Source organism: Gracilinanus agilis, chromosome 3, assembly GCF_016433145.1.
Source record: "Gracilinanus agilis isolate LMUSP501 chromosome 3, AgileGrace, whole genome shotgun sequence".
Lineage (NCBI taxonomy): Eukaryota > Metazoa > Chordata > Mammalia > Didelphimorphia > Didelphidae > Gracilinanus > Gracilinanus agilis.
In genome coordinates, this window is record NC_058132.1 from 246,955,015 (window position 1) to 246,967,266 (window position 12,252).

At 32.8% G+C, this 12,252-nt stretch overlaps 1 protein-coding gene across 1 annotated transcript in view; it reads left to right on the forward strand.

Moving 5' to 3' along the window:
• Window positions 1-9,856, forward strand: part of ATF2 (activating transcription factor 2) — a 101,849-nt gene extending 91,993 nt beyond the window's left edge. Inside the window, exons 11-12 of the mRNA XM_044669774.1 lie at window positions 3,583-3,688; window positions 9,451-9,856. Coding sequence (XP_044525709.1) covers window positions 3,583-3,688; window positions 9,451-9,677 — 333 coding nt within the window. The 3' untranslated portion in view covers window positions 9,678-9,856. The remainder of the gene's footprint in view (window positions 1-3,582; window positions 3,689-9,450) is intronic.
• Window positions 9,857-12,252: the final 2,396 nt, after the last annotated feature.

Genomic DNA, 12,252 nt, shown 5'->3' on the forward strand with positions numbered 1-12,252 from the left:
CCTCACTGACTCAGTAGCTTCAGTATGGGCATTCTAGTAAGTAAATTAATCAGCTAGCATTATGTGCTTCCTACATACTAGTCTCTGTACCTGGTTCTTGTCTTTTTGGAGAATTGTTTTATCACTAAAACATAAAGCTTATATACAGTACACTATAATTTATGTTTGAAGATTAACTGGTTAACTGAATTTATTTACCAGTATTTATTTTTTGCCTTACCACTTGCCAGGAACTGTTCTTCTCCATTCCTTGCAGAAGAGTGCTCGATTTGGAGTTGGGCATTGACATTTTTTTCCCAGAGTGCCCTTGGACAAACTCCTTAACCTTCTTGAACATAGTTTCTCATCAAATGATTTGAACCAAATGACTTTAGTAAATCTATGGTCCTATGCCATGCCCCAATCAATTCCAACCTCTTACTAACTGCATGTACACAGATTAAGTCCCTTAAACTTTTTGAGCCCTAGTTACTTCATCACACCAATAAAATAAGGGTAATAATACTTAAACCAACTATCTCTTAATGTTTCTGCAAGAATAAATATTTATCTCTTAATAAATCACCTTTGACACTTTGTTTCCAGTATATGCTGCTATTGTTGGCTTTATATTTCTTACATCACCACTGGCTTTGCCGTGTCTTTATAAGCCCCTCTGTCTTTATCCTTTCACTCTCACCTTACCCTTGTTCTATTCCAACCCTCACTGACTACTCAAAATATGACTAACAACATGTAAGAAAGTATTCAAATGCAGTTATTAAAAGTAATATATAATATAGATCTTTCAATCAGAAATTGCTGTCCTGACTTGGAGTCATACTGTAAGAAATTATTTCATATTTTATAGTTAGACAACATAGAATATTTAGCTGAAATTGTCCCAAATGTAAGACACGCACTAGAAATTAGTTTTGGAATAAATCTCAACATTAGCATTTTTGCTTGCCACTCACATTTTGGGAAAAGGTGTAAGAAAAAAATGTAGTGAATTTAGAATTCATTTAATTATATTAATTAGTAATTAATATGTAATGTTCTTTGTTAATCACTGGAAACTTCACTTTTGTTCATTCATAAACCAAGTGGTTTGAATCAGATGAACAGTGATGATATTAACAGTGACAGATTTTGAAGCATAAAATGATGTCTTTTTCATTGTTTTAAATTCTATCTTAATGGATTTGAACACCCACATTTAGTTTGGGCAGTATAAAAATTTAGGAATTTAGTTTGGTTAGTATAGAAATGCTTTTTTTTTTAATATTTGGAATTCTCAGCTTACCAACTTTAAATCACAATTACTAGTAATTATTCTATTGTCTCATAAATTCAATTTGTGGTAACTTCATATAACTATTTAGGGAGAAAACAATGTAGGTTGTGGTAATTATTTTTAATTATAATCTTAAAATAATGTGATTTTTGAACCATTCACTTAAACTCAAGCATGGACTGGTATATGTTTAACAACCATCTCCCTGAGAAAAGAAATGTATGCATGACACATTTTTAAATTAATCTACATTATTATATTTTCTCCATTCACTTCAAGTCTAGGACAATTAACAAAGCAATAAATTAAGCTCTGATTTTTAGTATTTGATAATTTCCAAGTATAAATGGTCAACCTGAAATTTTGAAAATTACTTTGGTTTGAACTAGCTCCAGCATACCCCTCCTTAAATTTTTTTTTGGTGTTATTTTCCTAACCATTAAAAGAGAAAAAATTGGTATAGCAAGTTGGTGAGGGCTCTAGTGCACATAATGAAATGGGAATGTCTACCCAGTTTCACATTATCTGCACTCTTGCAGGTGCCTTCTCTGGCTCCCTCATTCTTTGGACATGTAGTCATTACGGCCTTGTATAAAATGGGAACATTTTCAACTTCTGTTTCAGAGACATAAGAATTAATGAGAGAGTTTTGGTAAAGCTCTTTTAAGAAACAAATCACATACATGCCAGGTATTGAATTAACTCTTGATTTATTTACATATAGATCCTCACATGTTGGGGCAGCTTGATCCCTCCTTCCAGTCAGGTCTCAGGATCAAACTGGCAGAGAGTCAGGATCAGGTACAAAGAGGTGTGTGAGTGGGTGTATGCGTGTGAGAAAGAAAGAAAATAATTTTTGGCAAAATTTTGGATTTTTTTATGCCACTACTGACCTTCATTAGTACAGATACTAATAAAGAATTGGCATTAGTGTTCAGTAACAACCTGTTTTATTTGTTTTTTTTTTAAGAGAATGATGTGTTTCACATAAATGAATTTGATAAATAACCGATTTACCTTGTAATAAGCACCCAAACTAAGAAATGTTTATTCAAAATATTAAGTACATCTCTCCTTCATCTGATAGTATTCTGAACCTAAGCTAGTGTTTTTTGATAACTTAAGGTTATCATTATGTATATAACTTATTGGACTGTGATGTAACAGCAATGCCTTTTATTTAGGTTCATAGAACTATCTACTCCCATTATACTGCATGGCCTCAGATGGGTTGGCTTTTCCCATTCTTGTGTGTTGGCCTTTTATAGTTCTAATGTCTCTTCCCTCTATTGTCTCTTGTTACTTCTTTTGTTAGTGAGCCTATTACTCCTTATGCTGCCTTTGTTTTTTTTTTTGTTGTTGTTTTTTTATATTAACTCCCTTCTAAGGAAAGCCCATAAATTTTACGGGTACCATTCAAGAGGTATTTCTTGGCCTACTGGTTCTAGGTTTATAGTTTTGAATGGTTCCAGTTGCTTAGAGAGTAATATCCAAACAAATGAGACATTAATATAATTGGAAATATTGTCTTTATGTACATGTCATTGCTAATTGCATATTATTGGTAAGTAGCAGCTTCTCATTTATAAAGGTTTTAGTATTTGAATGATGATATTAAGAAAACAGTTGGAGTGTTAACACTTGGGCCAGAATAAGGTACTCCCAAAGATTATTATTCATGAGCCATAGGAGGTACTCTCTGCCATATAGAAGAACTAAAATGAGTGGAACAAAAATCAGTATTTGGTTTATTAGTTTTTAAACTTCTATCATGTGGAACCATTTAGATGTTTCAGATGTTCATGTGTTGTTGTTCATACGTATCTTTCTAGTTTCTAGGTTGCTTATCTGATATTTCAGGATTCAGGGTGCTAATTTTAATCTTTGAGATGGTTACATATTTCCCTTTGTAATTGAAAGGATGTTGAAAAATAGAACTCAATGTAATTACATCACTGAAATGTCCAGTGCAGATTCTGAAATATTTCTAATAATTACCTTTTTAATGCCCATCTCCTGTTTGGTTGAAAGAAAGCCTCCAGAAGCCACAAGCCAGTGTGAGAGAAACTTAGAGAAAGGAAAAAGTGCATGGATGTGGTTGGCCCTATCATAATTTGTAAACTCTGCAAAAGTTTTTGCATGTCTAAATACAAAAATTAATTGTGTTAATTAAGTATTTAATTCTTAGCTGAGTTGTTGAAGTGGTCATACTTTCAGACATTAATACCTGCTTGCTTTAAATTGTAAAAAAAGTGTGTGTTTTGTTTGACTCTGGTAAGGCATACAAGTTGTTTCTTCATCTCCAGAGTGAAGTCACCCTGCTGAGAAATGAAGTAGCACAGCTGAAGCAGCTTCTTCTGGCTCATAAAGATTGCCCCGTGACCGCCATGCAGAAGAAATCTGGCTATCATGGTGAGTAATGTCCCATTACCCACAGCCTGAGGCTGCGTCAGTGAAATACTGCCAGTGAGAATTGAGCTAGCATGAAAAACATGGAAACGGCACTTCTAGGATTTAAGATTAAATACCAGGATTTCTGCGAGGTTGTTGGAGTACAGGGTCCTGCCTGTAGTATTTTAAAACCTAGTTTTCTAAATGCCCCTAATTATAGATTTTCTTGTTTTCTATGGGCATCATCTTATAAGGTTGTAGTTTCCTATAGATAAATGAAGCTTCCCAATAATTTTCACAGTATTGGAAGTACTGAAAAAATTTGTATGTTGTCTTGGGGTAATACATATTTTTAGATTGGCAAAGTGAAAGATCCCCTGTCCTTCTCCCCAATTCTCTAATGATTAAATGAATGGAGAGCAGCTGTCCTTATTTAACAGTCTATCCAAGATCATGGAATCTTTTTAAAATAGTAAATTTCACCTCCTTTACTCTTGGATTCCTTGCGTATTTAAGTATTCAGCTTTGTAAACTATACTTCTTACAGCTACACAAAAGGAAAGCTAAAAACAGTAATTTAAATTGTGAATATCCTATTGGTAGAAAAAAGCATTTACAAAGAAGTCAAGTGGTTCACTTTTTGTGGTCAGCATTTTAAAGGTTAATTTTGCTTTTCCTTTTGAAACTTCCTTTTTTGGGGATAAGATGCACAATGTTAGAACCAGCTGCCGCTTTTGAATAAATGGCCAATTTTGTCCATCGTACACAAATTTGTAACAAATAACAGAGCTGGGAACGCATTAGGCAACATTCATAATATATAACCCACAGCTTTCGTTTTTATGATTTAGTGATATTTCAGGATATTTGTAAATGTGAAGATTGTTTCTGCCATATGTATCCACTTCATTTTAATTTGCCAGTGTCAGTAATTCAGAAGAAAAGAAACATTTTCTATTGCCGTGCAAACAGTTCCTCAGGTGCTTGCGATAAAACTTAATGGCCACCATCTTTACTTGTAGTCATTGTAAGCAGTTTCATCAGAATGGGCAATATTTTTTAATTTAAAAGATTCGAGAGATTTAGCAACTCTCTGTTGCCATATATATTTAGAACACTGATTTTTGTCAGTTTTGAGCACATAAATCTCAGTCTTTTGATATCTAGTCATTTTGACAGAATATCAAATCACATTGTGAAGTAAATTGGAACCATGTAGAAATATGTTTGGGATTTATTTTAACAATGATTGCTGCAGGGATGAGGCCATTATAGCTCCCATCTGACAGAAGAAAATAATTTCATAAAGAAACTGCTGGAGATAATATTATGCATACATGATTTTCCTAACAAGTGAGGTTTTCTTGAGTTTTGATAATTTGAAAGGAAATAGCCTTCCTTGAAAATCCTACAGTTAAGAAATTAACTCTTAACATAAGAATAGCCAACCCTCAATATTTTGTTGTTTTTATTCAGTTGTGTCCTGCTCTTTGTGACTCCTTTTCGGGTTTCCTTGGAAAAGATACTGGAGTAGTTTGCCATTTCCTCTTCCAGCTCATTTTACAGATAAGGAAACTGAAGCAAAATGACTTACCCAGAGTGATACAGCTAATAGTGTCAGCATCCAGATTTGAACTCTGTTCTTCCTGACTCCAGGCCCAGCACTATCCATAATGCAAGTTAGCTGCCTAAACTCTTAATTATCAGAAACAAATTTTTGATTATCTGCTACCTCTCTGTCTAATACATTCTCAGCCAGTCAGTTTCTGCCCAGTATGTCCCTAGGAAATGCATCCAAGACCAAATAGAATAACTTTGAAAAGCAAAGTGAATAAGAATCGAATACATAAAATGGTAGAGGGAATTTACTAAGGAATAAAAGAGAAGAATATGATTACTATTTGTTGCTTGGGATTGTCTATGCTGCTGTTTCTTTTCTTCCTCTGTGTGAGTTATCAAGAGTTCACTAAAATCAAATATCTTGACAATCCCAAATGAATTTTAATATTTAGTTTGGAATATATCAAGTGAAAATTCTAAAATATGTTCCAAAGTATATACAAGTCCATTTTCTTTAAGAATAAAGTGGTAAAGAGTTGAACAAATTACACATGAAAAAGGCTTATTTACAATTTGGAGAAAATGAAGGAAGCTGTTACTTAACATAAATTTTTAATGTATACGCTATGTCACAATAATAGGTATTATGGCATGAAAGTAAGTTGGCTATAAACTATTAACTAAATTAAATTCTTAGAACATATTTGTAAATAAAAAGCATTACAGTCAAGGGTGCTAGCTGGAATTTGTTTAGTAGCAGTTGATAGAATTTAGAGTATGGTACAAACCTTTGAGAAAGTCATTGTATAAAAATGTGGTGAGACAAGATAAAGAATAATTGAAAAGAGTAATAATAATGCGAAGAATAGAATAGGAGAGTAATCTTGTGTGACTAAATCATACTCTTCAGATTTGGCCATTGTTATGCTATTTATTTTTTTAAAAGTTTTACATTTAGGAGTGATTATATTGTATTTTCAATATGTACAGTGTTTGGCACGACAGCTCTTAGAATATTAGAATTATCAAAATTTAGAAGATACTGTTTATTCAAAATCATGAAGCAAAATATATTGTTTACCTCAAGCAAAGTTCAAAAGTTCAAAATACCAAACAAGGTCTTATGTAATTGTTACTTTTCCTGTCACCCTTAAGTTTTGTATCTCTCTGCAATTGTTAATGTTATCCCTTTTCTCCCCTCACATTCTAGAAATGACAATATTATTATATGTTAATAAACATTGAATATACAAATTTTGCTATTAAGGGATTTTCTGAATCGGTATCCTGTGTCTAAAGACTTCATAACTTTGAGATCTCCTGGATATATTTGAATGAATATAGTTTTCCTGTTTATTTTGAAATATTATTTGCAAAATGCTTTTTTTCTTATGCCCTTTATCATAGATTAGTCTCTTTTATTTCCAAAAGCTTCTAAATTTTTCTAAAAAATCTTCCCCTATCTTGCTCTAGAAGGCAGAGGAAATGAAACTATACTACTTTTAGTTCAGTGTCCTGTTTGATTAAACTATTATTATTTTTCCTTTGAAAAGTTACCTTGTTGTGCCAAATTCTCTAAATCTGAAGTTTAGAAGTTTCTTCTTATCCTAATTCTGTAATTTTTTTAAAAACTGAATATTTTGTACCCTTAATATATATTACTACATAAGAAAACTGTCAAGACTGCTGCATATTTTGTGACCAGGTTCCCCACCCAGTGGAAATATTTTTGCTGGGGATTTTTTTGTTTGTTTAATTAAAGTAGAGGAGGATTTGAAGAGCTGTAGAAACCTGATCAATGTATTGAATGATTATGAATCCACAAGAAAGAAACATTTTCAGACTTGGTCAGTGTGGGAACTAGTGTGCAGCTATGTATTATTGGCTTTATTTTTTAGGTTTGGAATTTTTTTGTTGGAGATTTTTTTTCCCCAGTGGGGTAAGAAATAATAGAAGGGACAAATTAATAAAATAAAATGTCAAAGAGCAGCAGGAGGGGGGAGATCAGAAAATCTCAAAATGACTGAGTTAAACACAAACTGCACCAACTTTTTTTTAATTTTTAAAGAAAGTCATTAAAGAAGTCATTAAAAAAACAGGATTTTAAGATACATACATATAAATTAACCTCAAGTACTGCCTTTTAAGGAATATTATATATATATTTTATACATATATATATATATATGTACATATATATGTTGTAAGTAATCCAAATGTCTTTTAAAATTTTTCTAAGGAAGAAATATTTTATTTCTGAATAATTCTGCCAGTAGAAAGCACAAAGTTCACTGGAATTCTGCTTTCAAACTATCCTTTCCCTGCATTAGAAATCTTAGCCCTGAAATAAAAGTGAGTGTTTTGGAGATGATGGGATTGTATGTTATTTAGGCCAGTATTAGAAGAGTAATCTGGTTTTGGGAAGGCCATTAAGCCCTGTGCTGGCAGAGCCAGGCACTGATTTGACACACACACCCCCACTAAGATGTTATATATAAAAGTTGTTTTAATTTTTAATAAGGGAAAGGTAAAAAGGTAATTGGACAAACTTAAACTTAAGGTTTTGACCTTCAGGCAAAGTGTGATGTCCATAAGGGATGCTCAAGATCTAGAAAAGGAGGCCATTTCTCACTGAGACTTTGAAATATTTATATTTTAGTCCCAGCTCAAAATTCTAACTAGTATGACCTTGAGCAAGTGACTGCATCTCTCTCTAGTCTTTTGTTTTTCTTATATTGTTGCCTTTTAAGGTAAAATGCAAATTCCTATTTATCATTAAAACCCTTCCCAACCTGGCTTCTGACAACACACATATCTTTTGAGGCTTATTATTGTTTCCCTTTTTAAATTTTGTACTCTCAGTTGAGTACATGTACCTCACATATAACATTCTCTTTCCCATCTCCATTCCTAAAATGAACTACCTCTTCCCTTCCACATCTTTAAATCCCTGAGTTCTTTCAAGCCTTAACTCAGGTACCCTTCTACTAAGGTTTCTCCTACCCCTCAAATTCATTTATATTTACTTTGTACCTATTAATTTTTTTGTATATTTACTTTGTAGCTATTACTTTTACAATTTCCTTCTGCAATAGAATGTAGGTTTCCTTGAGGCCACAGTGTTTGACACATAAAAGAAACTTTAAAATGCTTTTGGTATGTTATAAAATAAGGGGTTACCTGATAGGAGGGAGGGTTGGTGGTATCTAAGTAAAATAAAGATGGACAGTTTTCCAAAGTCCCTCTCAATTCTAACATTCTCTGATTCTAATTCTATTACTGAACATATGCCCCAAGTAAGCAGATGAGAATATATTTGCAGACCTGGTATAAAATAAGATTCAGTATTGCTTTTCAAAGCTAAATTTCTAAATTTAAAAAAAAAAAAATTCATTCTGCTAAAGTAAACCTATTGTCCAGACAACAGAACTTTTAGATATACTTTTTGAATTTCTGTTCTGTTGGAGTATCTGGAGTTCTTATGTGGATTTTTAAAAAATCTTAATTAATTCACATAACTGTAACAGCTGGTGGCATTTAGACTCTAAATATTGCTTATTCTCATGTGTATGCATCATTAGAATCAGGTGTTGTAATCATCCATTGCTGCAGTAGATGGAAAGTCGGCCAAAAACACTGCAGTTCTGAAAATGCAGAGGGAATAATTTGAAAACTTCGGTCACATCTGTAATAGCTATTGTGATACCTTTTTGCTGTGTAATAAATATTTTTATCTTAACAAAAGCAACAAATGTGTGTATACACAGAGCTAAGCAAAAAATGTCCAGTAAACTGATAAATAGAAATGTAAATAAGGGGTTTTTTAAGTGACATATTTTTGCATCATGCCTACTCCTTTCATTTATTTTTTTTAACAACCCATTAACGTATGTTTCTTGAGTTCCCTACTCAGTGAAAATGCACTATATGCCCCTTCATCTCCACTCTTCGCAGGATTGTAAAAGGAGCACTATGAGAATGGAAGTTGTGGCTTGTTACATTTATGCCTTTCAGTTGGCCACTTGAAGGGACTGTCAGCTACTTGGGGGTTGGGGGGAAGTACCTATTTACCATTGTTTCAGAATGAGTCAACACTTGCTCTTAGATAAGCATCAGATGCCCCTTCTAAAGTAATCTCTCAGGACAGTGCCCCATCATATATAAAATAATCTTCCCGTTGTTTCATATGAGAAAAGTAAGTACTTTCTTGTTTTTCTTCTCAGCTGCTGATAAAGATGATAGTTCAGAAGACATTTCAGTGCCAAGTAGCCCCCATCCTGAAGCGATACAGCACAGTTCGGTCAGCACTTCCAATGGAGTGAGTTCAACTTCCAAGGCAGAAGCTGTAGCCACTTCAGTCCTTACCCAGATGGCGGACCAGAGTACAGAGCCAGCACTTTCACAGATTGTAATGGCTCCTCCTTCTCAATCACAGCCCTCAGGAAGTTGATTAAAAATGTGGATTGCAACAGTTTTAGATATTAATGACTTTAAAGGGAAATCAAGGAAAGACCATCTCCGTTTAGGAGAAATCTGTAGTTGTAAAAATTATTAATTTTTTTAAAAATTGAAATTAAATTTGGCTCTAAAGATTGGAATATGGGCAGATGAAGATAAGACTGAGCAAGTTTCTAGTCTCTGTGGAAAAGACTTTTCTTTTTTTTATAAATATTGTTAGATTTAATAGTTCTTTTCTGTGCTCAATGTGTAAAGTGTGTGTATAGTACAATGTGATTTATTTCACTTTTAATTTGATGTTATTATTTTAACAAATATGGGGATATTATTACTAAATCTCTCTCCCCACTTCTCTGTTCTACCTAATTATTCCCTGCCCCTCAACTGTGATGGTAGTATTGTTATGTCATTTATACCAAAGTTCTGCATAGTCCCTATTGACTTTGTAATATTAACAAGGTCATAAAGCACTAGGCAAGAGAAAGATAGTAACGGTAAATTTGCTTTTAATCTTTTTGCCTTTTTTTATTTTGCACATTGTGAGAGCAAGAACCGTGGGAGAAAACATTTGCTTTATATCATATTGTAGAGCTTTATTTGGCTTTTAAACTTTTTTTTAAATGTCAATATGGTATAAGACATACAGTACCTTTTTATGCACATTCTTAAACTAGATCAGGGTCATTAGTATAAAACAAATGGCTTTTGTTTTTTATGAAATCAAATCGATGTTAGTATGTGTCAGCCTTTATCATTTGAATCCAAATAAAAGTGTGCAGTTACCCTACTTTGTGAGGCTAAAAGACAGTAAATATATAGTGTATGATACAGGGTTATCAGATATATGAAGATTTTCAAAGTTAACTTGATCTTTTGTGAATTTCAAGTTAAAAACTGAGGAGTTTATGCATAACCAAGTACAATATGATCACCAGAAAAACCTAAAGTGACTACACTAGACCACTCAAAACTTTTTTTTTGTCATAGTCTTGTACTTGCAAGATAACTTGTACTTAATCTTGTGAAAGCACTCTCATCTTTTAGTAGCAAATTTTGATACCTTTCTCGTGGAAAAATCAGTATCTTGAAAACAATGTAATTATAATGTGGAGTGTGTGCGTGTGTATATATGTGTGTGTGTGCACAAGTGTGTGTGTGTGCGCGAGCGCGCGCAAGTATATGTGCACTTGTATGGATGGTTTAGTAGTATATGCCGGCAGTCTTTGCTTGAGTGTTTAAAGATGCCTTCAATGTGATGCTGGCTGGTAGATGATTGCAGTTTAGAATGTTGTTTCCTGTGCGGACTTGGATAACTAACATTCCATGGTGTTGTCTGTTTCTGATGAGATGATTGGAAGGACACTTTTCTCATTATCCAATCATCATCAATAGGATATTGAGTTTTCTAAATGTGCCATTATCTATTCTTATTCTGCACTTATGTTCAAAATACAGTACAATATTTTACAATAGACTAAATTGTTTAAAAAAAAAAGTAGGTGTATGCTTCAGGTAAGCAAACTTTGTAAAATAGCTATAAAGCATACCCGGTAGCAACTTCTGGCATTCAGGCAGGATTCCATTATGTAAATATAACATGGATATCTGTAATGCTTCTATAATAAGTTGTGTAGTTTGTTCTTCCTTCTACATGCTACACTATCTGCTTGACTGATATTTTAAAAATCTGTATGGAATGTCCTTGATGATTTTAGGAAAAGAATATGCTTTATATAGTATCCAGTCTTTCTAAGGTCAAAACTACAAAGCATCCAAATGATCTAAATACCACTTTGGGACTTTTAAATGTAAAGATAATAGGAATTCTAAATATCTGGCCTATTGAAAATAATTTTAGTTGGTATTCCTGCATCTAAAATCTTTGGGTTTATTTGATTTCATAGGTAGAATTTAATCAGTGAAAGTAATTTCTCAGTTATCATTCTGCCACAGATATGCAGAGAGGGAATCGATTTCAAAGGCACAAAATGTGAATTCTGCAAGATAGTTATGTAATTACTATTTTTAATCATATTTTTGGTGGATTAGGTAAAGCCTCATTGGTTCACTCTCCTGAATGCTTCAAAACATTTTTCTTTTTATTTATACATTTTTTTGGTAATAGAACTCTCACAACTGTAAAATAAAACAACATAGATATAAGGAGATATGTAAACAATTACTGTACTTTACTGAGGTTAGCAGAATTTTCATTATAAAGCAACCTGTATTCAGCAAAATGAAAACCATTATTAGTTGTACAAATTCCGTTTTGACTTTAAGTATGTCACACTACTTCTGTAATTAACATTTGGAGTCTTTACATTTGAAATGTTTCACAAACTGTACTGTTTTCTTTTACATGCAGTTGCATGAGTAAATCATCAGAGAATAAAGTCTATCTTTAAATTACATTCATAATTTGATTGATGTTCTCTCTCACACTTTTTTTAAGAGCATTTCTTATCATTGGAAATTCAAATTATGGCCTTTTTCTTTTACCTTTTCTTTTTTCCTGCTTCCTTAATCTAGTACTTGGTGTTCTAATAGCATTCTCATACTCATTG